The sequence below is a fragment of the Salmo trutta genome, chromosome 29 (genome assembly GCF_901001165.1).
Source record: "Salmo trutta chromosome 29, fSalTru1.1, whole genome shotgun sequence".
Lineage (NCBI taxonomy): Eukaryota > Metazoa > Chordata > Actinopteri > Salmoniformes > Salmonidae > Salmo > Salmo trutta.
Window position 1 is genome coordinate 30,888,259 of NC_042985.1, and position 27,150 is coordinate 30,915,408.

Below are 27,150 nucleotides of genomic sequence, written 5' to 3' on the forward strand. Positions count from 1 at the left end.
CAGCGCTTGCTCAAGTCTCCTATGCTGAGAAGGAAGCTTCTGTGATGACGCAAAAAGCTGACCACGATGCAAGTTTATGTTCTCCAATTTGATAGAACAGCTGCTGCTGCGTTGGCTGAAGCTACAGCCCTTAAAGAAGCTGTAGAATCAGAACGCAGAGAGCTTTGTGAAGAACTAGACACAGGGACACAGCCCTTAAGTCCAGTCCAACGTACTTGTGAGTATGTGCAACAACATGCTAGGCCCTACTTTGCTGAACTTCCATTTGAAGTAGAGAAACAAGAGCTTAGTGTTGACCTAGCTACATGCCATAATCCAGAAAGTAGCAAACAGAGCATGAGCAGAGACTCTCCGTTCAAAAGAAATGAACAGCAGCATGGTGGAAATGGAAAACAAGCCCACTTCCAGTCACACACACAAAGCGTCCCTGAGTCACAAGTGGCACCAGACCTCATCAAGTACCTCCTACGCCGTGAGATGGCAAGTTCCGGACTCCTGAAGTTTGATAATCGCCCTGAAAATTATTGGGCATGGAAAGCATCCTCTCTCAATGCGACCAGAGACTTGAATTTATCAGCCAGGGAACAGTTAGATCTAATTACCAAGTGGCTAGGGGCAGAGTCGTCTGAGCAAGCAAAGAGAATTAGATCTGTCCATATTTTCAATGCAACAGCAGGGCTTAACATGGTCTGGCAACGACTAGAAGAGTGCTATGGTACACCTGAAGTGATCGAGAATGCACTGTTGAAGAAAATTGATGATTTTCCAAAACTGGCTAACAAAGACTACCACAAACTAAGAGAACTAGGTGACATTATTCTCGAACTGGAGTGTGCTAAAGTAGAAGGGTACCTTCCAGGCCTCGCTTATCTGGACACATTTCGGGGGATATAGTAGAGAAACTTCCCTTCAGTTTACAAGAAAAATGGATAGCACAGGGATCCAAATACAAGGAGGACTATCGTGTAGCATTCCCACCATTCTGGTTCTTCTCGAGATTCATCAGGAACCAGGCGAAAACTAGAAACGACCCCAGTTTCACCCTCTACACCTCAATTAACCAGGTGTCTATGAAAGGTGAGAAACCTGCCAGGTACAGCAGCAAGACACCTGTGACTGTATACAAAACAGATGTGTCATCAGAGCCCTCAGACCACCAAACCCAGTAAGACAAAGGTTTAATCACTGCCCAATACATAACAAGCCTCATCCTCTTAAAGTGTCGTGGGTTTAGATACAAAATTCTAGATGAGCGCAAATCTCAAAGAGAATGGCATTTGTTTCCGATGTTGTGGGTCAACTCAGCACAGAGCTAAAGACTGTAAGGTGTCAATCAAGTGCTCTGAGTGCAACAGCGACAGACATCTTGCTGCTCTACATCCAGGTCCAGCCCCTTCAAATACAGACACCGCTACAGCAGAGAAAGAGCATGGCGGGGAGCAAGGTGATGATGCTCTTCTATCTGTCACCTCAAAGTGTACGGAGATCTGTGGTGAGGCAGTCAATCCAAGATCATGTTCAAAAATATGCCTAGTCAAAGCTTATCCAGCTGGGAAAAGAGAGAAAGCTGTCAAAATGTATGTATTGCTTGAACAGAGCAACAAATCTCTGGCCAAGACAGAGTTTCTCAATCTCTTCAACATCAATGACAACTCTGCTCCATACACCATCAAGACCTGTTCTGGGGTAACAGAGACTTCAGGCAGGAGAGCCGTCAACTTCATGGTGGAGTCTATAGACGGACACATTCAGCTCACTCTCCCTACTCTGATAGTGTGACATGATGCCAGATGATAGGATGGAGATTCTCTCCCCGACATTGCGTATCATCATCCCCATGTGCAACCAGTGGTGGACAAAATTCCAGCTGTGGACCCAGACGCTCCCATCCTCCTGCTCTTAGGACGAGACATCTTAAGGGTACACAAGGTACGAGAGCAAATAAATGGGCCCCACGACACTCCTTATGCACAGCAACTCGACCTCGGGTGGGTCATCGTGGGTGAGGTCTGTCTGGGAACGGCTCACCGACCAGCCAATGTTAACGTGTTCAGGACAAACATACTTCAAAATGGTCTCACATCCTATCTGAGCCCTTGCCCTGACATCATCCAGGTAAAAGAGAACTACAACAGTGTAGCTCAGAAACACATCTCTCCCTCTACAGTGCACTCGAGAGATCCAAGCACAACTGTGAACACAGACAGCCTGGGATGTTCCGTGTTCGACAAAACGATGATAAACCAGCACCATCAGTGGAGGACAAAGCCTTCTTGGACATTATGGACAAACAGGTTTTCCAGGATGATGGAAACAACTGGGTGGCTCCACTACCCTTTCGCCCCACTAGACGTCGCCTTCCTAATAACAGGGAACAGGCCATGAACCATCTCACATCACTTCGCAGGACTTTAGACAAAACGCCTGACATGAAGCATAATTTTATTGACTTCATGCAAAAGATGCTGGATAACGACCAAGCTGAACCTTCTCCGCCACTAGAGGGAGACAAAGAACGCTGGTATCTGCCCATATTTGGTGTTTAGCATCCACAAAAGCCTGAACAAATAAGAGTAGTGTTTGACTCCAGTGCTAAGTGTCAAGGCGTGTCACCTAATGAACTTCTGCTCAGTGGTCCAGACTTAAACAACACACTCTTGGGTGTCCTAATGCGCTTCTGCAAGGATTGCATTGCACTAACGGCAGATGTGCAACAAATGTTTTCATGTTTTCGTGTACGTGAGGATCACAGAGATTACTTAAGGTTTCTCTGGTATGAAGACAACAATCCAGATAGAAACATAACTGAGTACAGGATGAAAGTCCATGTATTTGGGAACAGCCCCTCACCAGCCGTAGCCATCTACTGCATGAGACGAGCAGCTCTACAGGGTGAGAAGGAACACGGGTCAGAACCCAAGCAATATGTAGTGAGGAACTTCTACGTCGATGATGGGCTGACATCAGTAGCTACTACAGAAGAAGCTATCAACATTTTTAAGAGAAACACAAGCAATGTTAGCGGAGTCCAACATTAAACTACACAAGATTGCATCCAATAGCAAAACAGTTATGGAAGCCTTCCCTATGGAGGACCGTGCAAAAGACTTAAAAGATCTGAACCTAGGAGTGGATCCTCTCCCCTTTCAACAGAGTCTGGGACTTTCCTGGAACCTGGAAACAGACAGCTTCTCATTCCAGGTGTCCCACACTGAGAAGCCTTTTACGCGGAGAGGCATCCTGTCCACAGTGAATAGTCTTTATGACCCCCTTGGGTTCGTGGCTCCAATAACAATGCAAGGTAAAGCCTTAATCAGAGAACTCTCTTCTGATCAGAGTGAGTGGGATGCCCCTCTTCCCACAGAAAAAGAAAAGGAGTGGAAAATGTGGAAGGAATCTTTGATGGAGTTGGAACATGTGTATATTCAGCAGACCTACATCCCAGTCTCTTTGTCTACCACTCAAAGAAGAGAGCTACACATCTTCTCGGATGCCTCTACAGTAGCCATAGGAACGGTAGCCTACCTGAGAGTTATTGACTCGGAAGGTCAATGCCATGTTGGATTTGTCATGGGGAAATCAAAATTGGCCCCTCGCCCGGCCTACACTATCCCACGCCTAGAACTGTGTGTGGCTGTGCTAGCTGTTGAGATGTATGAACTGATCAGAGACGAAATTGACATTGATGTAAATGCAGCCAAGTTCTACACAGACCGTAAGATAGTTCTGGGTTACATCCACAATGTCACCAAAAGATTCCATGTCTTTGTTGCCAATAGGCTAACTCGCATCAGGAAGTCTACCCATCCAGATCAGTGGTGTTATGTAAACACTGACAGCAATCCAGCAGATCATGCAACCAGGCCCATACTAGCTGCGCTCTTAAAGCACACCAGTTGGTTCTCAGGTCCACCTTTCCTGACCCAAGCAAACTCAAGTGAGCCTGAGTCCACCAATTTTGACCTTGTAGAGACTCACGCAGATACAGAGATGCGACCAGACGTCACTGTCTTCGCCACTAAGGTTTCTGGAGCTCAACTCAGCTCTCATTGCTTTGAGAGGTTCTCAAGCTGGAAAGCTCTCAATCGAGCCACAGTACGACTCATTCATGTTGCCAGATCCTTTCATGACGGCGCGGACAACACCAGCTGCAGGGACGCAGAAAATGGACAGCAGAAAAGCCAAATGTAAAAGTAGCATATGTTTTCTTATTGGAAGACAGTCAGGTGCACAGAAATGTCGGGCTTGTGGTCAAAACCTTTACCAGTAATGACAAAAAGGTTAGGAAAGTTGAACTAAAAATTGTCAAGCAAGGAGCTGTTAAGGTGTTTCTGAGACCATTCTCAGAGATTGTTGTTGTTCTTTCTGAAGCATCCTAGAGACAAAACATAAAAATAAAAAGGACATGATTTGTTTCTTAATACATGTTTTATTTCATAGTGGCACAATTTCATTACACCAGGCAGGGAGTGTGCTGCCATCCTGTTATTACAATGGTTAAGATGGATTTTCATTGTGTTCCATGGTGTTATTCGCCCCCTAGTGGAGCTTTCTGGTACTTAGAAAGACTGTACGCAAACAGGAAGTAGAGAATTGGTTCTGCACTCAGAGAAGCAGCTAAAAACAACGCTACGGTGCAGGTCTTTCAGTGTAGCTATTTCTTGTCACGCTTCAGCCTCGGAAAATATTTGTTTGTAAGTTCGATTCAAGCATTTAGCTAGTGATGATAATCTTGTTATTGATAGAATTGTTTACATATCAATGTTGGTTGGTTGTATTTACTCACACAAATTGCAATGGTTTTCATGTATGCCGTCAGCTGTATTACTTTGCTCGTGCGTCATGTAAACGAATTGTAAAACATACAATACTGAAGTTTTGTTACTGTTTCTAGTGTAATATGCTTTGTTATTCTACAGAGATGGTTGTACATTATTAGAGTAATGAAAGGAGTTAGCCAATTACCATATAAGTAACAATTAGCTATATGGTTGGCGTCATGCCAGATGCATGATACCTTGGCACGTGCTTTGTATTTTCTTTGAGAATTGAATACTAAAGTATATTCTTTTCTGTATTTTGCAGTTTCACAACATAAACATTTTCAATATATTCATTCAAGAAAAGTCACGCCTTGGGAGTTTTATTGAAGACTTAGTTGTTAGCTATCGGTCTAGTTTTGCATGGGAACGTAATTCAAGGGCAGAATAACCCCTTCCCTCCGTCAGCATGGGAACGTAATTCAAGGGCAGAATAACCCCTTCCCTCCGGCGGACGTTCTGTCTATACAGCACAGTGGTGCCTCTCCCTCAAAAGATTGCTGTTGAAGGGCCATGTAGGTCTGCTCGGGCCTGTCTGCTCTCAAACACTCCCATTTAGCTCTAAGAAGCGCAAAGATTTCAGTGTACAGAGTTCCAAAGACAGGAAAATAGATCTCTCCTCTATGCAATATCCTGCTTATATATTCAAATATCAGGCTAGTAAACTGCAACTTGATGATTTAAGTTTGTAGTCAAAGTTAAAAGAACTCTGAACTCAGATTTGAATGATTGCTATAATTAAAAACATCTCAAATGATTATAAAACAAATAAAACCTTATGTAATGCCTGTTTTTCTAACCACTAGATTTAAAGGAGGGCCAGAGCAGCTGAGTTGTTGGCCGGGTGCTGACTGTGGTAAGGAAGGCTAATTAAAGAGCTCTGTGTAGGTGGCTGTTTACCACAGAGCTGCGATGCAGGACCCGATCAGGACAGATAAAAAGGTGGCATGTAGCAGAACGCTCACTCTTTCTCAGGCTAGTTCCCACTGCTGCACACTGCACAGTGGCACGCTCTGCAGCCCGCCCTGGCAAGTCCCAGCCCCCAGCCCTCCTACAGTCATGAGACTATGATGTCACCCTTACAGAAGAGCGTAGACACACAGAAAGCTCTTCCTGCTGCTTAGAGCTGGGCTTAGCAGTAACTCTGTACACCAGCGAGAGGGAGGGAGGGAACGAGAGACAATATACATAGGTCTACATGTAGGAGGAATTTCCAAACAGAAAGACAGTACACAGTATACAGACAGCTGACACAGGCACACACCTACACAAAAAAACATGTCAAGACAGACAGAGGCGTTAGCGCTAGGCAGAGCTAGTCTTGCTGCAACACACAGAGAAAAGAGCTGAATTAAAAGACAGCTGTGAGCCACTGCTTCAAGGCTGCCTTCATGAGAAACCGTGTTTACTGGTCTCCTAGCAATGCTCTCGCTCCTCCTCTCCCTCCCAGAGTCTGATGCAATTCTGTGCGGAAGGCTGTACATAGCCGACACGCGTGTAAGCTGTACCTCTGGTTTCGCTGCTGAACCACGATGTCATCATTCTGCGTCTAAGCTCACTGTTGCCAGCATGAACAGCCACACATCCACAAAAACACAGGCTGGCTTTAGCTGCCATTTGAAGGGACAGCTCTCCCCACTACCTAGGGGAAAACACCACTGAAATTACTACCTAATCCCTAGTATCACAACCATGTGGAGAAACAATAACACAGGAAATGACACCTGTTATTACGTTACCATTACAACTCTGTTCACATCTAATTAACAGCTCTGTTCATTAGAATCCACTCCTGGGAAATGATTTCAGTTTCATCTGGAGTATTCTCTTGTCTTATCCGGTGTCCTGTGTGAATTTAAATATGCTCTCTCTAATTCTCTCTTTCTTTCTCTCGGAGGACCTGAGCCCTAGGACCACGCCTCGGGACTACCTGGCATGATGACTCCTTGCTGTCCCCAGTCCACCTGGCCATGCTGCTGCTCCAGTTTCAACTGTTCTGCCTGCGGCTACGGAACCCTGACCTGTTCACCGGACGTGCTTGTTGCACCCTCGACAACTACAATGATTATTATTATTTGACCATGCTGGTCATTTATGAACATTTTAACATCTTGACCATGTTCTGTTATAATATCCACCCGGCACAGCCAGAAGAGGACTGGCCACCCCTCATAGCCTGGTTCCTCTCTAGGTTTCTTCCTAGGTTTTTGGCCTTTCTAGGGAGTTTTTCCTAGGGAGTTTTTCCCAGCCACCGTGCCTCTTTCACATGCATTGCTTGCTGTTTGGGGTTTTAGGCAGGGTTTCTGTACAGCACTTTGAGATTTCAGCTGATATACGAAGGGCTATATAAATAAATTTGATTTGATTTGTCTAACATAGGATCTAGGGTGAACATCTCTAGGATCTATTCTCTCTTGTTTTGTCTGAAAGAGTACAGAGAGTGTCAGGTTGACTGTAGCAGAATGCCCTGGCCTGCCTGCCCAGCAACTTAATGCTGCGTTTGATGCATGAGGATCTCAATTTGCCACACAGTGCCAGAGCCTCCGCTTCATTGATCAAAAATAAAGAAGATTAGTTCATAGATAAAACCTTGACTACCTACTCAGATGAGCCATATATAGCTGGCTGGCTAAAGCACGTAACCTATGCTATATCATTAGTCATTAAGCTGATGCAACCCTACATACAGCCATTTCCCTGGCTCTAGGCTACATCTAGAAAAACAGAAAGCATGTCAGTGTTTAAAGGGGAGGATTGTGTGATGTTATTCATAGTGCATTCAATATAGTAGCAAGGAACGTTTCAGAGAGCGGGGCACGTGTATAAATTGCAAGTGACGCAAAAATTCACGTAGGTAAAAAAAATAAAAAGTTTGACATGGTGCACTTTGCAAACTTGTATTTTAAGTGTTCTCAACAAGCTTTTTCTTCTACTGTAGAAATGTCACCATAGCCTAAGCCCAAAATGGGACCTCAGTCATAAGAAATAATCCCCAAAAAACCGACAATGGGCTCTTAGCCAGTTGAATGACAACTCCCATCGAGCTGCTTATAAAGTCCATAATGATTTTTACTGTGTAATGAGGACATGACCCCTCGATGCAGGAGGAGCGGTAAGGGGCTTGTGTATGTGTGTGTGTGTGTGTGTATATATATATATGTGTGTAGATTTGTGGTGTCAGTACGTGTGTGATGCATGTGTTTCTTACCTTCTTCCCACCCTGCTTCTCCACCATGTCAGTGTTGAGTGGGAAGTCTTCCAGCTGGGGGGTTTTTGAACCCCCACCCTTGGGCATCGTTCAGCTATCGCCACGCCAAACCTCATTCACGCTTCCATCGCATCGTCATCGACCGTCTGCCAAAGGAGAGAGCGTGCGAGATAGAGATGGAAAGAGACACGTTAGCACCGGGCCACTCGCCTCCACAGAAAACACATTTCCGCCCGCCACACATTGCTTCCATTAGCAGTAGATCAGGCTACCCAATATCAACAATTACACCTGCACTCTGGTTTCAAAAGGTGAGGAAGAGCGCGGGATAACGCCCCTGTTCCTGACCCACTCTCCGCCCTGGAAGAGTAGGGTGTTTCAATGCTCTGCCATGTCCATAGGGTGAGAGAGATACTATAGTGGTCGATGCCGGTGAAAGACAGGCTTACGGAAGTCAGTCTAAGCAAGATTTTAATACAATCCTGACATGTAGCTAATCCCTTATTCACACAAAACACATTCCTAAATGAAACCAATGTAATGATGTCAAAAACATGAGAATTATATAGGTTGGGGGAAATTGTGCAATGCCAGTAAAACGGTTTTTACTGTTGGACAGGAGGAGACAAACATCTCTGCTTCATGACTCCCGGTAACAGCTGAGGAATGTCTTCAGGGATATGGCACGTCTGGACAACAGCCCTGCTGCCCTACCCTACCCAACATACATACTACACAGTGTTGGTGTGCTGCGGGGAGTGGTGTGCTAGCAGAGAGTGGTGTGCTAGCAGAGAGTGGTGTGCTAGTGTGATGCAGGGAGTGGTGTGCTAGTGTGATGCAGGGAGTGGTGTGCTAGTGTGGGAGTGGTGTGCTAGCGTGGGAGTGGTGTGCTAGTGTGCTAGCGTGGGAGTGGTGTGCTAGTGTGCTGCAGGGAGTGGTGTGCTAGTGTGCTGCAGGGAGTGGTGTGCTAGTGTGCTGCAGGGAGTGCTGTGCTAGTGTGCTGCAGGGAGTGGTGTGCTAGTGTGCTGCAGGGAGTGGTGTGCTAGTGTGCTGCAGGGAGTGGTGTGCTGCAGGGAGTGGTGTGCTGCAGGGAGTGGTGTGCTAGTGTGGGAGTGGTATGCTAGTGTGGGAGTGGTGTGCTAGTGTGGGAGTGGTGTGCTAGTGTGGGAGTGGTGTGCTAGTGTGGGAGTGGTGTGCTAGTGTGGGAGTGGTGTGCTAGTGTGGGAGTGGTGTGCTAGTGTGGGAGTGGTGTGCTAGTGTGGGAGTGGTGTGCTAGTGTGGGAGTGGTGTGCTAGTGTGGGAGTGGTGTGCTAGTGTGGGAGTGGTGTGCTAGTGTGGGAGTGATGTGCTAGTGTGGGAGTGGTGTGCTAGTGTGCTGCAGGGAGTGGTGTGCTAGTGTGCTGCAGGGAGTGGTGTGCTGCAGGGAGTGGTGTGCTGCAGGGGGTGCTAGTGGGAGTGGTGTGCTAGTGTGGGAGTGGTGTGCTAGTGTGGGAGTGGTGTGCTAGTGTGGGAGTGGTGTGCTAGTGTGGGAGTGGTGTGCTAGTGTGGGAGTGGTGTGCTAGTGTGGTTGTGGTGTGCTAGTGTGGGAGTGGTGTGCTAGTGTGGGAGTGGTGTGCTAGTGTGGGAGTGGTGTGCTACTGTGGGAGTGGTGTGCTAGTGTGCTAGTGTGGGAGTGATGTGCTAGTGTGGGAGTGGTGTGCTAGTGTGGGAGTGGTGTGCTAGTGTGGGAGTGGTGTGCTAGTGTGGGAGTGGTGTGCTAGTGTGGGAGTGGTGTGCTAGTGTGGGAGTGGTGTGCTAGTGTGCTGCAGGGAGTGGTGTGCTAGTGTGCTGCAGGGAGTGGTGTGCTAGTGTGCTGCAGGGAGTGGTGTGCTGCAGGGAGTGGTGTGCTAGTGTGGGAGTGGTGTGCTAGTGTGGGAGTGGTGTGCTAGTGTGGGAGTGGTGTGCTAGTGTGGGAGTGGTGTGCTAGTGTGGGAGTGGTGTGCTAGTGTGGGAGTGGTGTGCTAGTGTGGGAGTGGTGTGCTAGTGTGGGAGTCCTTTCTGAACCCACTGTTAGGTGCTAGCATGAACCCCTCTATACACACTCTGCAGTGTTTTCATAGTAAAGGCCAACTCTGCAGTGAGCTAGTGAGGCCTTGCTAAAACCTCTGCAGTGTTTTCATAGTGAGGCCTATTCTGCTGTAAGCTTAGTATGGCCTCTCCTGCCCAGTTCCCTCCTGCTGAATCGCCATGCTACTAGATTAACCCTATTCTCTTTAGTATCCACTGCCCTGTCTGCATGTGGAGAGGTCGCTTCCGAGCTCTTATGAATAAATTATATGTAAAGAGTTATTTTTTTCTCCTTCATAATGCATTTTTCACCAGAGTGTGTGCAGAGGGCTGGGCTGGAGCCTGCCCCTCCTCCCTCTCCACTACCCGGGAACGCTGCCTGGCACTCAGCTCTGCCCTACCCTGGAGCCTGCCGCTCCTCCCTCTCCCTCGCCACCACCCGGGAACGCTGCCTGGCACTCAGCTCTGCCCTGGCGCCTGCCCCTCCTCCCTCTCCACTACCCGGGAACGCTGCCTGGCACTCAGCTCTGCCCTACCCTGGAGCCTGCCGCTCCTCCCTCTCCCTCGCCACCACCCGGGAACGCTGCCTGGCACTCAGCTCTGCCCTGGCGCCTGCCGCTCCTCCCTCTCCACTACCCGGGAACCCTGCCTGGCACTCAGCTCTGCCCTGGCGCCTGCCCCTCCTACCTCTCCACTACCCGGGAACGCTGCCTGGCACTCAGCTCTGCCCTGGAGCCTGCCCCTCCTCCCTCTCCACTACCTGGGAATGCTGCCTGGCACTCAGCTCTGCCCTGGAGCCTGCCCCTCCACCCTCTCCACTACCCGGGAATGCTGCCTGGCACTCAGCTCTGCCCTGGAGCCTGCCGCTCCTCCCTCTCCACTACCCGGGAACGCTGCCTGGCACTCAGCTCTGCCCTGGAGCCTGCCGCCTCTCCCTCTCCACTACCCGGGAACGCTGCCTGGCACTCAGCTCTGCCCTGGAGCCTGCCCCTCCTCCCTCTCCACTACCCGGGAACGCTGCCTGGCACTCAGCTCTGCCCTGGAGCCTGCCCCTCCTCCCTCTCCACTACCCGGGAACGCTGCCTGGCACTCAGCTCTGCCCTGGAGCCTGCCCCTCCTCCCTCTCCACTACCCGGGAACGCTGCCTGGCACTCAGCTCTGCCCTGGAGCCTGCCCCTCCTCCCTCTCCACTACCCGGGAACGCTGCCTGGCACTCAGCTCTGCCCTGGAGCCTGCCCCTCCTCCCTCTCCACTACCCGGGAACGCTGCCTGGCACTCAGCTCTGCCCTGGAGCCTGCCCCTCCTCCCTCTCCACTACCCGGGAACGCTGCCTGGCACTCAGCTCTGCCCTGGAGCCTGCCCCTCCTCCCTCTCCACTACCCGGGAACGCTGCCTGGCACTCAGCTCTGCCCTGGAGCCTGCCCCTCCTCCCTCTCCACTACCCGGGAACGCTGCCTGGCACTCAGCTCTGCCCTGGAGCCTGCCCCTCCTCCCTCTCCACTACCCGGGAACGCTGCCTGGCACTCAGCTCTGCCCTGGAGCCTGCCCCTCCTCCCTCTCCACTACCCGGGAACGCTGCCTGGCACTCAGCTCTGCCCTGGCGCCATGGCCCTCCCTCTGCAGCTCTCCTACTCAAAGACAGCTATTTATATCCCAGAGCCAGCGACACACACAGTCAGAGGAACACTGCTCCCCTCTCCTCCTGGCATAAGGAAAGTGAGACGCAGCAAACCTCTGGCTCCACCCCTGTTCTCTGGCCCCGTCCCCCAAAGCCCCACACACTCCAAGCAGCACAAAGTGGCAAAGGGGTCAACTACTAACAGAGATAAACAAAGATTCTATGATCCACACATAGTGTGCCGACCTAGTTTGAGCCATCTAGAACAATAAACTCCACACTATTTTAGGATAATCTAATCTACAACACCAAACCATTGTAAATTCACACATTGTGACTGAAACCAGCCTTTGATGTTAGTGGTGTGAAACAGTTTCATATTAAATTGATATTACAATTATTTTTCTAATAACTTAACCAAGTACAATTTCCCCTCTGTTGGTGCCTGTAATGCCCATGGGAGGGTCAATAAGAGCCTATTATGTTTTCCTATATGGTTTCCACTGTGTACTATATCAGTGACTGACTTAGTAAAACACTATTTATTGAAGCTACTCTCCCCCTTTTTTTATATCATGTAATAACTATATTATATACTACCACAGGCCTATATTATTATAGACATCACTATTCAGATGCTGTGCTTCTTGACGTAATTGTGTTATTAGGTTGTCTTCAAGGATTCCGGGGTGGTTTTGGCACAGGGGCTAAATAAGTGTATTATGTTATTGAGCCCTCAGTCAGTTCCTCTGTAGGGGTTTTTGGCGGAGAGTCTTCCATGTATTATCTGTGTGTTCTGAGCTTTCATCTCTTAGCGGGGAGAGGAACACAGACACAGAACCCTAAGAGGAAACACAATAACATCCATTCCAAAACACAGGCCTCATTTCCTCCGCCTTCCACCCCATTCAAAAGCTGCACAGCATCTGCTATCAGTCTGTGTGTGTGTGTCACACAGAGGGGCCCGCACTCCACAAGCCAACAGCTCTAATTCATCACATATGAGTAAGTCTATGCACTGTAAGGTACTGTAGAGAGGCCGAGGCCCTGGTCCAATGCTGGATCCTGCGGCATCCGCTTCCATCTCTTTTACACTGGAAAACAACAAACCCTGGCTCTCTTCCTTCCAACCCCATAAACACACACCATGTGTGCAGTCTGTCCACACTCCCCCAGGGGTCCCTTCCTGCCACTCTGTAAACAGGGTCCACCCTGGGGGTGGTCAGAGCTATTGATGCAATGTTGTACAGTTATCTTGCTTCAGCATTACTTACATGAGTAATGAAATTACATCACCGATTGAATTTCACTTTGACATTGTTTAGTCTGGGAGGCTAGGTAAACAAAGCCCACGTCATCCTCACAGCACTGCTTACAGTGGAAGAGCAGCTCACCAGGAGCCAAATTGCAAATGCTAAAGGCCTATTGGTGAGAAAGTTGATCTGCTATCAAGGAACAGCAAAATGTCGATAAGTGTGTTAAGTGTAAATTTGGCATTTTCAGGCAAAGTGACGTACGTTCCTTATTTTGCTTGCAATATCTTATTGGAAATGCATTATCCGTTTAATTTCAACAGCATAAACACGGTGCACATGGCAGCCATGTTAAAGGTCTACATAAACAGTCTTTGATGTGGGTTGTTTTGGTGAAAGCCCTTCCAGGCACCAATGTCACCTGACATCAGTGATTGGTCATGTAACTAGGAACCACGCACTTGAGGCATTAGACAAAGCAAAAAGCATTGGCTTGCTAGCTAGCTGACTATTCTCAACTATGATTGGTGCTTGGAGAGGGTGGGGGGGGTTCACACACAGGTTAGAGTTGTTACTCTTAGCATGAATCAGACTATCCCAACAGAGGCAGGGTTCATCGCACTGACCTAGTAGATGAGTGAAGAATGTGGTCTTTTATGGGTTCCCAATGGGGACGTTTTTACTGAGACTGACCCCTGGTCAGCAGAGCTGGAGGTTAGGCTCTAAAGTGCTTTCTCCTGCTTCAATACTCCATTGAGAGCCCTCACCTCTTTCTCCTGCTTCTACACTACATTGAGAGCCCTCACCCCTTTCTCCTGCTTCTACACTACACAGAGCCCTCACCTCTTTCTCCTGCTTCTACACTACATTGAGAGCCCTCACCTCTTTCTCCTGCTTCACACTACATTGAGAGTCCTCACCTTTTTCTCCTGCTTCTACACTACACAGAGCGCTCACCTCTTCTCCTGCTTCAGCACTACACTGTTGCAGAAAAGGCGTTTTATAACTGTGCTACTTGCTATAACTTACTTTTGTATCTTCTTTGATGTCTGCAGGGCTCTCCCCACTGCTGCACCACTATGTAAAAAAAAAATGTGGCTTGTCATTCTGTGGGAGAAATAAATATTCCAAACTGACTCTGGGACAGTTGCGGGACGATATATCCCAAAATCATACCACTGTACATAAACATTTTTTTTCAAAAAAGCAATAAGGCTGATGCAACAGATCAGAACATTTAACTTAAAAAGCTGATTAAATATTTCTTCACAATATAAGCGAAGCAAGGAGCACATGGTAGTTGACTATATGCGTGAATGTTCCAAAATGCAATTAGCAGTAAAACACCGCTCTCAAATGCGCACCGTACACGTGAACGGTTTTATGTAACAGATGAAAATATCAGATCGAAATTTTGAAGGAGGGGAGATCTAAAGATCCAACAATGATCATGGGTTTCTAATATGACCTGGATCGTACCTTTTGCTGGTGGACAATGAAAGAAAGTTGATTTGAAAACCAATACAACCTGAGAAACGCTGGTTTCAATTAGGGGTGTGAACATTTAAACATTAAAATGAAGTTGGGATCCTTAACGTTAAGAAAAATCCCTATGGACATTTTACTTGTCTATAAAGGAATGCCGCTACTGAAGCGGTACTAAAGTACATCACTAGGCAACGAGAACGGTCAATCAAATAATCAAGCTGCTGCATGCGTGCAGACCACTCTCTCCTAAAAAAGTACTTTAAAGTTTGTTAAATACCTTGACTTCCCAAGACATTTAACAGAAATAAAACATCTAGCTACCATACCATAAACTGCAGCATATCAATCAGCGATGCTTATTGTCTGGAAGAAAATAGAACATTTTACGCCAGAGCAGAATTCTACTGTTGGAAAAAGGTACAGACCGGCAGTTTTAAAGTTATCAATTGTCGCTATCGACAATGTACTGTAGCTGCGTTCTGTGTCTGTAAAAGTTTGTAGTAGATATAACGTCATTGCCCGGCAACACATATGTAATAGGACCATTATCGTGCATTGTAAATTGACATGGAATTTAAGGATTTTTTCTTATATTTTTTTCTTATATTTTTGTTACCTTTATTTACCTAGGCAAGACAGTTAAGAACAAATTCTTATTTACAATGATGGCCTACACCGGCCAAACCCGGATGACGCTGGGTCAATTGTGCGCCGCCCTATGGGACTCCCAATCACGGCTGGTTGTGATACAGCCTGGATTCGAACCAGGGTGTCTGTCGTGACGCCTCTAGCATAGAGATGCAGTGCCTTAGACTTTTTAAAGTGGCAGTTTAAACGTTAAGCAAAATTGTCAATTTGTCACATCCTTAGTTTCAAAGTAACAAAATAATTTCTGCATATGATAAAGTCATAAAATAATTTGGTCTGATTTTGGTGAGGCTACTTAGTCAAACATGACTGCCGTTTAGCCAATATAGATATATCGACAGATATATCTATATATCGATCTATTTGGAATGTGACAAATGGAAAATGTTGAGCAGCAAAAAAGAAAACACACACAAAAGACTTGGTTAAAACTAAGAAAAATCCACAAATTCCGCATGAATTCCCAACGCAGCTGCTCTGGTCCAGCGATGGTTTGGGTCTCATGGTCTATCCCTTTCAGATGGTTAAAAATTGCATCTGTACTACCATCACTGCACGTCAATTCAACCTTGCAAAGTTTGCATTTCCTTCTCACTTGACTTCTCAAAGTATTGGCATACAGGACTTTGCTGCTGTCGCTTGCCTTTCTCAGCCATTTTACCAACCGTTAACGACAATGACAGTGGTGGAGAATAGACTCCAAAATAATTGATTCCTCGACTGCTTGCACGTCGACTCCTGTTGTCGACTCCCATTTCAGTCAAGATTCAATAGGAATCGACTCCTAAGCTTCAGTATTTTTGGAACAGAGTCGACTGATTAGTTGCGTTATTTCCGAGAACAAAAAATGGCATCTTTCATAGCGAGCTAGGAAGGGATGGAGAGAGAAGGGATGGGCACTGTACAGGCAGGTTGACAGAGCCAGAGCCTATCTACCGGCAATCAAAAGCTGTATCTCGTAATGGAATGCTGTATCTCGCAATTTCTTGACTTGCAATATTTCGCAACTTCAGTAAAGCAGGGCCCACTATGCTGTTAGCTATCTGTAGCCACACAAAAAAAGCATCTGAATTCCAACCCTAATATTTATACGTAATTTGAAGTCTGGCTACATTTTCTGGTGCCTCCCTCATGTCAGCATCGGTGTGGACATGAGAGGGTGTAGCCAATATGCGTAGGCTATCACCTACAATTGACACGTAGGCAAATTATTTATGTACATTTGCATATATTTAAGTTTTTTTCTAAAACAGAATAGTGTTTTTTTTGGTCTTCAAATAAATGTCATTGGATATTTTGTGGTTTGGACACCAAAACACATTAAGACATTTTACTGTAATAGAGGAGAACTTAACATTTGTAACAATACCCTTTTTACACCTCGGCTCCCAAAATTAACAACAGAGCAGACCCTACTAACATGAATGCTCAGTTTGTCACGCGGTGCCGCCAGCAGCATTTTAGCCACAGACTTGTGCTAGCTGTCTAGTCTGTGTTTAATAAACATGCAATGAGAATAATCAAAAACATTTATATAAGGAATTGGGAACTCATTCTGAGAAATATTCATCTTATCCAGGTAGGCCACTTGATTTCAACGTTCTAAACAACGTGAACAGGCTGTTGTTCAAACCGTTAGAAACAAGAGGATGTACCGTTCTACAGTATTAGCAAGCAAATAGTGCCAAGTTGGCTAGATTGTAAATATAAAGATTAGCTGTCTATTCACGAGCGGGTGGGCATGTGCTTTAGAGATTGTTTATGAGACCTGTGTTCATTTTCTATAATGCCTGCTACCAGAAGTTCATTATTAATATATGTGCATTATGCATGGGTCTGGTCAAAAAATGTAATAACAAAAAGGGGGCATTTTCATAGACAGACTTGAAAGCCAGATCAGTGATTATAGCAAAAAGCAGGTTATACTATTTTGATAAAATAATTAGTGGGTCTTATGGTTGAAGGCTTATATTTAGCCGAGGTATAATTTGACAAAGCCCTGAATTCATTAGATTATTACCGACTGTTTGAAATGCAGTGTATTTACCTTTAAATTGCGCAACAAAGCTTATTTTGAGAAAACAAAAAACAAAACTAAAATAAAAACATTAAGCCATATCATCCCAGCCCTACCCCTAACATCACAACATTCCAAGCCTTGTGACACACTGAATTACTCTTGCCTGGCCCTCATGGTCCCAGCTCTGTTGACAATTGAAAAATGTAATTTCTAGTATAATTCTAGGAAAACTACTGTGGAAATAGTGTATAGTGCACTGTGTTTGCTATTTTATTTGTTATAATTTTAGGCTCTAGATTGCAGGAAATGGTGTTTCAAGTGTTAAAAGATGTTAAAATCTCTGAGTCAAAACAAGGACACAGCACCCCCTGGGCCTCACCTCAATAATCAGTACCAGCTTGTTAAAAAAAAATCTTTGGGAGAACCCTGGTCTGGAATACTATGGTAAACATATTCCATGTTAATTACATAGCCATGATACTAACAGATGATTATGTCGCTGCACAAAAACTTAATTTCATTCTGAGACAGCAATGTGTGTTGTTCCCAGGTATCTCCAATAGGATCCACAGGGTCCTATTGTGAAGGCCTCTGTCCCCCTCACTGTCCACTGACATGGTAGGACCCATGAGGAGAACACACACTGCTAATAAATCTCCAGTCTCCACTCGCAAGCAACTGCATCTGGCTTACAAACACATTTACTGGACAAGCTGCTTATGAACATGAAACAGTCGGGATACACAACTACCGTAATTCCATTGGGATGATAAAACAAACAAGCCCCTAAAATTCTAGCAAGCCTTAGTAAACAGACAGTCCTCTGGGAGCTTGTGTGCAGCGGCGGGGTTGAGTTCACTTTTTCCACTGCGTGGGCTGAGCCTCTCCATACGTTTAACAGTATCACATGACCAGCTAGCATGGATATACACACAGAGAAAGAGAGAGGACATATCTACTACTCCGCCATGAGCTGCAGGGACTACAGGTCCACACAGCGAAGTAAAAAGTTTCAATGAAAATCACAGAAGCGGGTTGAGGAAGCAATATTTCCCCATTGAAAGCAGTTCAGCCAAGCCTCTTATATACCTGGATAATAGCTCCCATCCAAATATTGTGAATGAGATATATAGAGATATGGATACACATACATACATACCACACACACACACACACACACAGAACAAGTATAAAACGCAACATGCAACTATTTCAAAGATTTTTCTGAGTTACAGTTCATAAGGAAATCAGTCAATTTAAATAAATTCATTAGGCCCTAATCTATGGATTTCACATAACTGGGAATACATCGTTCGTTACAGATGCCTTTAAAAAAAAGTAGGGGAGTGGATCAGAAAACCAGTCAGTATCTGGTGTGACCACCATTTGCCTCATGCAGTGCGACATCTCCGTCGCATAGAGTGATCAGGCCTGTGGAATGTTGTCCCACTCCTCTTTATGGCTATGCGAAGCTGCTGGATTATGGTGGGAACTGGAACACGATGTCGTACATGTCGATGCAGAGCATCCCAAACATGCTCAACGAGTGTGCAGGCCATGGAAGAACTGGGACATTTTCAGCATCCAGGTATTGTGGACAGATCCTTGCAACATGGGGCCGTGCATTATCATGCTGAAACATGAGGTGATGGTGGCGGATGAATGGCACGACAATGGAGCTCAGGATCTCATCACAGTATCTCTTCAAATTGCCATCGATAAAATGCAACTATGTTTGTTGTCCATAGCATACACCTGCCCATACCACAACCGCACCACGAACATGGGGCACTCTGTTCACAACGTTGACATCAGCAAACCGCTCACCCACACAATGCCATACACGTGTTCTGCGGTTGTGAGGTCGGTTGGATGTATTGCCAAATTCTCTAAAACGACGTTGGAGGCAGTTTATGGTAGGGAAATGAACTTCTCTGGCAAAAGCTCTGGTGGACATTCCTGCAGTCTGCATGCCAATTGCACGCTCCCTCAAAACTTGAGACATCTGTGGCATTGGGTTGTGTGACCAAACTGCCCATTTTAGAGTGACCTTTTTGTCCCCAGCACAAGGTGCACCTGTGTAATGATGATGCTGTTTAATCAGCTTCTTGATATGCCACACCTCTCAGGTGGATGGATTATCATGGCTAAGGAGAAATGCTCACTAACAGGGATGTAAACACATTTGTGCACAACATTTGAGAGAAATAAGCTTTTCGTGCCTATGGGCAATTTCTGGGATCTTTAATTTCAGCTCATGAAACATGGGACACTTGACATGTTGCGTTTATATTTTTGTTCAGTGTATATTCATGTCGTAGTTTCCAGTCAACTCCATTTCACTGAAAAGTTACTTCAACAAGTGGATGCTAACGATGGCTAGCTATTCTACCAATCTGTTTTAAATGAGTGTTATCATGCTAACAGCACACCCTGCACACGAAAATACACAAACATTCCCAGCTAATGATAAAACAGTCATGGTACTTCATTTAAGAGAATGAACAAGATTTAACAAGGCAACCTTGGGGTTAATTTGAAATTGGCACCAATGGCAGATTGAGGGATTTTTACATCCGTACCCCAGTACGACCCACGTGACCGCGGGGAAACGTCACGCCGTGAGGAACTATTAATGAGCCAAAAAGATTCAACGGAGCTTCCTGGTACCCCAACGTCAAGCCACCAGTGATTGGAGGAGGACCACATCAGCATTCTGAGTGTGGCAAACCCTGTAGGGACAGGGGCAGAGACCCCAAGGAGAAGACAGGGCGGAGGGGGGAAGTCTGTGGGTCTGCCAGACTGGATAATAGCTCAGTGAGGCGCACACACAAACAAACAAAGACAACACGCGCACACAGGATGGAAATGGAGTGAAATAAATGCTGCGCTTTGATACGGTTTGGATGACGCCACTCCTTCTGGCACGCCATACCATGTGACTGAGTAAGAATTGGACGCCAAAAAAAAAAAAAAACACAATTGCAGGCATCAGAGAAATGGGAAAGGTGGTAGAAATAAGCAATCTCTGTTTCTGCCTAGGGTGGTGGAGAGGTGGTGGAGAGGCTACAGCCAGGACTAAGACACATTCCCTCTGCGTCATATCACTCTCTCTCTCCGCTTCTCTTCATGTCTCCCTCTATCGAGCCACTCCCTCTGCGGTCAGACAGAGGCCAACGCTTCACCTCACTGCGGAATGTCGTTGTTCTTCCACACACACACGCACGCATGCACGCACGCAGCGCCAATGAGGGGTATTCTGAAAGCCCCTGCTGCTACTGCGAAGATGAAAAGCAGATCGGTAGCCCTCCCCCCGCTCCTAACTCAGGCCTGTCATCAGGTCCACACCACTGCATTTTCCACTACAGCAGCTGCTCTCATTCTAAAAACGTATAAAGCTAAACTGCCACAGACCCAGCAGCTGCAAATAGTCATTCGGCATGGCGGGTGTATTTTGGGAGACTTGCCATATTATTCTCTCCATGCCTCTCTACTAGATACGGAAACAACTGCACAGTCTCTGGCATTCCATTTCTAGTGCTGTAATGTCTGTTATGGTTATAGTGTATGGTCAATCACCCCCAGCACTGTCAATCATTCATCATTGTCATAATCATGGTTTGCTAGATCACAGGAGTTATTGAGAGCTACCCAATGAGGGGAGAGCAGGAGCAGTGAGGCCCTTCCTGCTGTGTGTACCATCCCGGCAGCTGTACAGTCTATTTACATTTCATATAGGAGAGGGGTGCAGCAGCTAGCCCTGTTTAGTGTGCAAATAGAGCCAGCCTGGCCCACTCCAGTATCCAGGCAACCAGGACCCAGATTGGCAGTGCAGCCCCTGACCCGCACAAATTCATTTCATTAGAGTCCTTTGTAGGGAGGGGGAAAGACAAACAAGCCGAGTAGGGATGCATTATGGTGAACGGAGTGGCCTGGGGGGTGGAGATGGGATGGAGGGGGCTCTGTCACATCTCTCTCACCTGAGAGACCATAGGCCAGACAGACAGGACAGGACCTCCATCCAGACTGGACAGCGCCACCTGTCCACCCAGCAGTCTCTGGTCTGAGAGCAGGGGGCTGGAATCCAATAACTTCATCTCATATTCGGAGCGTGACAGCATTCCCCTACACCTCTCTCTCCACTGTGGAGAGAGCACTCTGACCAATACAGCTCTGTGCTGCTGCTTGAATGCGTCTCTCTGGTAAATCATCTAGTCTTTCTCGGCCAGTGACCTCAGCAAAGTGAGGTTGTGCCATATATTCTGCCATGCATCAGGGAAAAAAACCTTGTATATTTTCTACCCTCATATCATAAGGCTTCATCTCTTTGTCGCTGACTCACTCATCTTAGTGCTCCTCCCCCTCCACGCATCCTTCCTTTCCTCATCCTCCTTTCTCTTCTCCCATCCAAAGCTCAGCATCTGATCCTACCATCTCCTGGACAAACAGAAATGAGAGAAAGGCAGAGCGCCTGACATAGCCACAATAATAATAATAATACTACTACACACTGGGCTTGTTGCCTAGCAACGCGGGGACAGGGCACATGTACCGAATGAGCTGACAGAAAGAGAGAGCGTGTGAGGGGGGGGTGGTGGAGAGAAAGCCAACAGCGCTGGCGTAACCATGGTAATGTATGCCTCTGCATACTAAGCCTAGCCAGTGATGAGGATCCATTTCTGCCCTTCACCTTCTGAAAGAGTAAGACTATTTTCCCTGTGCAGTCTCTCCACCCTAATCTTACAGAGATGAGGATATTCCACATTAAACACCATGGATACACAGACATCCACAGCGACACGTCCGGGGCTCGAGAGATGCTCGAGGTGTCACAGTCGTCATGCTGCCCAGTCCTACCTAGCCTCTGGAAGGAAAGATAAAACATCAATGAAGAGCAGTAAGGAGACTGTGTAGTTTTCCCGAGCAACCAATGCTAGCCAAGAAGCTACCTAGTTTATTTTGATTCAATGAAGAGATAGCTGGCTGATTATTATTGAGTAGCTTGTATCTAGGAGCAGGATGGGCATGGTATGGTTACCAGCTATACTGCACACTGAAATGTCACCATCCTGTTATCAACATACAGGGTACTGGGATTGGTGGCAATTGCACACGCTTATTTACCTTGATTGACTCCTTTTAAATGAAGTTAACGGATTTAGAGGCACTTCAGCTAATTAAGGGCTCTACCAGTGATGAGGGGAGGCCCCTGATCCGAAAGAGGGGAACTAGGGTAGTAGAGCAGGGATTGGGCGGAGACAGACGGATTTAAAGAACAACTACAGTAAGGCGAGGGCAACACACGTTACTCTAAAAGTCACACGGTCTCTACATATGCCTGGTAGATTTCACCCTCTAACTTACACTAACATAAAACATCGAGGCTAGGCTGGAGCTTTAAATCATGAATTCGGGAGGAACGTGCATGCCGAATCGCAAACAAATTCGGAAAATGGGCCAGTCGACTACTCTGCCTAAGCATTATGCATACACACCACACACACACACACACACGCTTAAAACCATGCACACAAAGCACCCAGCTAGCTTCATACCTGCAGCCCAGCAGGCCATCTCCATAATGGATAGTAAATCTGCTTTTCTCTACGATAGCTCTGGCATCACTAGTAGGATGCTCTGAATGGTTATTGGATTTCCACCTAGTACTGCACACGCATTGGCCATATAAAAAAGGCCATTTCATAATGCATATTCATACAGATCAATGGAGCGTGTAACAGGGAGTCCATCAAATCAGAAGTGCATTTACATTGGGCCTATCAGCGGCTAGGAGGCCGGTGCTATTGCCATGGCAGCGAGCTAGATAATGCCATGCTAGATGAGGATCCCAGCAAAACAAAGCCTAGCTCACTGCTACAATGGCAGTGCTGTAGTATTTACTTACGTCCATGGGACCTGTTTAGTGTCATTACAGTAACTCACTAGGGGCCATCATCCCACCGAAGTGCATTCGCACCGAACCTGCTTCTCAAAGATCTAGAAATGAACATCAGTGGATCCCAACGATGACAAACAAGACTGGGCCATCTCGCTCTACTTCCTCTGAATGTAGAAGGCAGCTGGGGGTAACCACAGCAGTTCCTCAGAGCTCAACGGCCGATCTGGAGGGCCGCGACGGGATTAGCTTTGAGCAGCTTCTCACAAGCTCCTTCACACGCATGTAGGCTAATACACACAGTAACAAGCCTCCGCACCTCACTCAACCCCCATCCCCCTCACTCACACCAACGCACTCCACAACTAATGATCTGAAGCCTGAGCCTGGAACTCACAGCCCTGAGAGGGGGAGGGCCTGAAGACCTGCCGTGCCTCAGTGGGGGAGGAGAGCATACACACATACGTGACCAATGTAGGTTTACGTGTGTGTACGTAGATCAAACACGCACCTATGGAGGGCAAAGAGCAGCACGTCATTGCATGTCTAGGCCAGGCTGCAGAATGTAGAGCAGTCAGAAACCAAGCGCTGTTCCGTTTATAAATTGCCGAAACACTGCCCTTTACAATGCGCTGTGACCGGCACAGCTAGGAGACAAAGCTAGGAGACATAAACAACCTGTTAGTGCGTGACACACCCACATCTGTGGAGGGAGCTGTGTGTTGTTCTCCCTCACGCTGCTATGTTTATACGCTAGGCGTTGGTTGGCTGATGATCACGTGGCACCGGCACACACAATAACTGCGGCGTCGGCGTGGTCCTTCTAGGAAACAGTGAGAATAGCCGTGACATGCAGACTGATAACAATTGGAGTCAGAGTGCTGTGGCCAGCCACGTGGCACTGGTAGAGGTGAGGGCTGCAGCTCCTTCCAAGCCAAATCTTGTCAGGATGAGACTGCAGCCAAAGAAAGGCGGGGGAACGGCAGAACGACCCCCGCCCCCATTAAACATACCCCTTACGACCTAACACTGGACATTTGGCCGTCTTTCAATTCCCTACTCCTGAACTGAAATGAACACACGCTATGGGGACTTACACATTTCCGCCTTTGAAATTATATTACCATCTCTAATCAAAACGCTAGCGTTAAGGAACACCAGGGTAGTATCAACATGGTTTCTGTGCACTGAAAGGACCCAAGTATCCAAACTCATGAAAGTTCTGCTCAGGTGTTTCCCCATTTACTGTGCTACAGATGAATCAAATGAAAGGAGAGAGAAAGAAGAAATAGCTAGCATGGTTTCTCACAGATAATATTCAGCAGGAACGTCACTGCCTACCAGTGTGTATGTGTGTATAATCAGTGTGTGTGTGTGTGTGTGTGTGTGTGTGTGTGTGTGTGTGTGTGTGTGTGTGTGTGTGTGTGTGTGTGTGTGTGTAAGAGATAAATGTGAGGCGCTGTGACTAGGGCTCCATTAATTAAGGATTATGGGAGGCGGTAAAAATAACTGTGGAGCGGAGCAGGATAATGAACAAAGCACGGGGGAGGAACACAGGGAGATGGGATGTGACCTTTACCAACATGAGTATGAAAACATCATCAAAACAATTCGTCATCAAGCGCTGCCTGCACCCATCTTGTCGTGACAGGATGAAAAAGCTGTCAAAACCTTTCCCGACGTAACGGGATTACGGAGTCATGTGTGAAAGACACTCAGTAGATTACTGATGGGATGTGAAGCATGGGGCTGGCAGGTTTACCAGAGAGAACATGGCTGGAGAGGTTTCTCAGGCCTCTCAGCCATACTAGTGTTGTAAATGCCACTACTAGGTTAGATCCTCGTGGGTCAGTAGCCTAGATCTTACTGGGAGTGTCTGTGTGTGTGTTTCTGGGGCTCCTAAGAGCAGGCTCGGGCGCCAAGACAGGCCGAGGCCCCAGAGCCCAGACCACAGGCAGGCTGACAGGGGACAGTTGGCAGGGCTGCCTGAGACAACAGCATAAACAACCATGAGGAGTGGAAACCTGATCCCTCACAGTGGAAAAAACCCTCAGCGCACCAGGCAGGCAGAACAGCAGAGAAAACACTGCCATAATACCACCTCATTCCACATGGAGCCTCTCTGGCTGGGGAGCAGATTCACAGGAATCCTGGCCTGACACACACACACACACACACACACACACACACACACACACACACCCTCTCTTGCTCTGTGGGGAAGTTGATTGGGAGCGTTCCGGGGGACCAAACAGAATTCTAATTTGTCCTGGTTCAGCAGTAGCAGTGGCATGAGAGGAGTCGCTCCCTCAGATCCCAGATGAATTATATATCTATAAGCCAGATGAAAGGCCTCTAACAGCACAGCATGGCAGTCTGAGAGCTGGGGCGGGGCCTGGGGTGCTGCTACGCACCCCCAACTGCCCACTGGGAGGTGGCTGGCTAAAAAGGGTACAGCCAGGGATACATCGTGTGTGTGTGTGGCTGGACTAAGGGAACCAATGGGCTGGAAAACACTGAAAGCTTGGCCAAGGTGAACGTCACACTCTAACGGGCTCAGAAGTTATTTCCCAGCGCCCACGCCCCTGGGGATCACTGTATAACTTTGGAACATGTTCCCCACCAAGCACACAAGCAATTACAGCCACAGATGACCTGGAGTAAGCTGGCTCTACTAAATATGCTCTTTCCTTCTGAATACATTCCACCTCAAGCTCTGTCGTTCAGTCACTCCCTGGTTTCCCCTTTCTATCCTCTCTGCAATGTTGTCCTCCCATACATGTATTCTCATTGCTACTAAATTACCATTGGCCACCACTGAGCCCCACATATACTGGGCTGCCCCCTCCCTCAGACACACTGCGTCCACAGCCAGCCAGATCTGAGCCACACAATGGAACAATCAATACTCTCATTAGACAAGTAGACCCGCACCAATTAGTGGTTTGGACTCGTGCCATCCAAGAACCCTTCCACTGAACCAATGACAGCGGTCAACAAATATGGCAGTTTCCAATGACTAGGCTACCTGCATGGCTAGTCACAGGGGATGTGAATATATTAGTATGGAGGGTTTCTCTCTGCTGTCTGCAGTGGATTCTAATGCAGGTCTGTTATACCCAATTCACATAGGACTTGCGGTACATTGCCTGAAAAAAAGAATTGGGCAATGTTTATAGGGTTCCCATTCAAACCGCCAAATGTTTACCACATTCTTGTCACCATTCACCTTTCATATCGCCATTGCTGATGCCAGGAAGGAGCGAGAGACATTAAACGTGGACCCTGTTGTGATCGTTGTCATGATAACCGGAGTGACAGGAAGCTCGTGAATGCAAATTCATCCGACAGAAATATGATTATCTTTTATTTAATTAGGCAAGTCAGTTAAGAACAAATTCTTATTTTCAATGACGGCCTTGTATTACGTGGTCGTTTGGTGGAAAAAAAAGTTTCGGCTTTGATACCGGAAATACCTTTCAGATATAAAGAAAATGCGAAAAATAGTTGGCGGTATGGTAAAGTTGGTGGGAAAATGTTTTGGTATGAAAGGGATATTCTTCCCTCCTCAGTGAAGCCAAGGCAAGCTGAAGCATCACTGAGCTGTGACTGGCTGCCCATGTGTGTGTCACTGGGCAGTAAACAAACTCTACACATGTGTAAGGGGAGAAGAACGAGTAAAACACTTGATTAAGAGACAGAGGGTGTATCCCGTTTAAATAATAAGTATGTGGACGCACAGGCAGAGAGAGAGAGAGCAAGAGAGAGAAAAATGAGAGAGAGGAGAGTGATTGAGAAATAGGCCTACTAGCTAAAAGCTCACATGATTTCACAAGGCTGAAGGAAAGATGGAATGAAAGTCTTCCTTCCCCCTCATAGTGGACTACTAGACGGTGTGAGAGCAGCAGCCACTCTGAATTCAGAGCACAGCCTCACGCTACAGTGCATTCTGGGAAGCCCTCTCCATTAGCAGCGCTGGAGCGGCACACACACACACACACACACACACACACACACACACACACACACACACACACACACACACACACACACACACACACACACACACACACACACACACACACACACACACACACACACACACACACACACACACACACAGGCCTTGTTCAAGGGAGCAGATGGAATTGGG

General features: G+C 47.0%; 1 protein-coding gene across 11 annotated transcripts in view; it reads right to left on the minus strand.

The window, feature by feature from the left end:
* The window catches only part of LOC115167370 (ankyrin repeat domain-containing protein 11-like), a 138,059-nt gene that overhangs the window by 27,446 nt on the left and 83,463 nt on the right, over positions 1 to 27,150 (minus strand). For 6 of the 11 annotated variants that reach the window (XM_029721746.1, XM_029721748.1, XM_029721752.1 and 3 more), the window contains one exon: positions 8,029 to 8,174. The exons of 3 other annotated variants lie outside the window; for them this stretch is intronic. In XM_029721746.1, coding sequence (XP_029577606.1) covers positions 8,029 to 8,115 — 87 coding nt within the window. In that variant the 5' untranslated portion in view covers positions 8,116 to 8,174. Of the gene's footprint in view, positions 1 to 8,028; positions 8,175 to 8,637; positions 8,655 to 21,443; positions 21,608 to 27,150 lie in introns of those variants that run through there. 2 more of the 11 variants (XM_029721747.1, XM_029721749.1) reach the window with 2 other exon arrangements.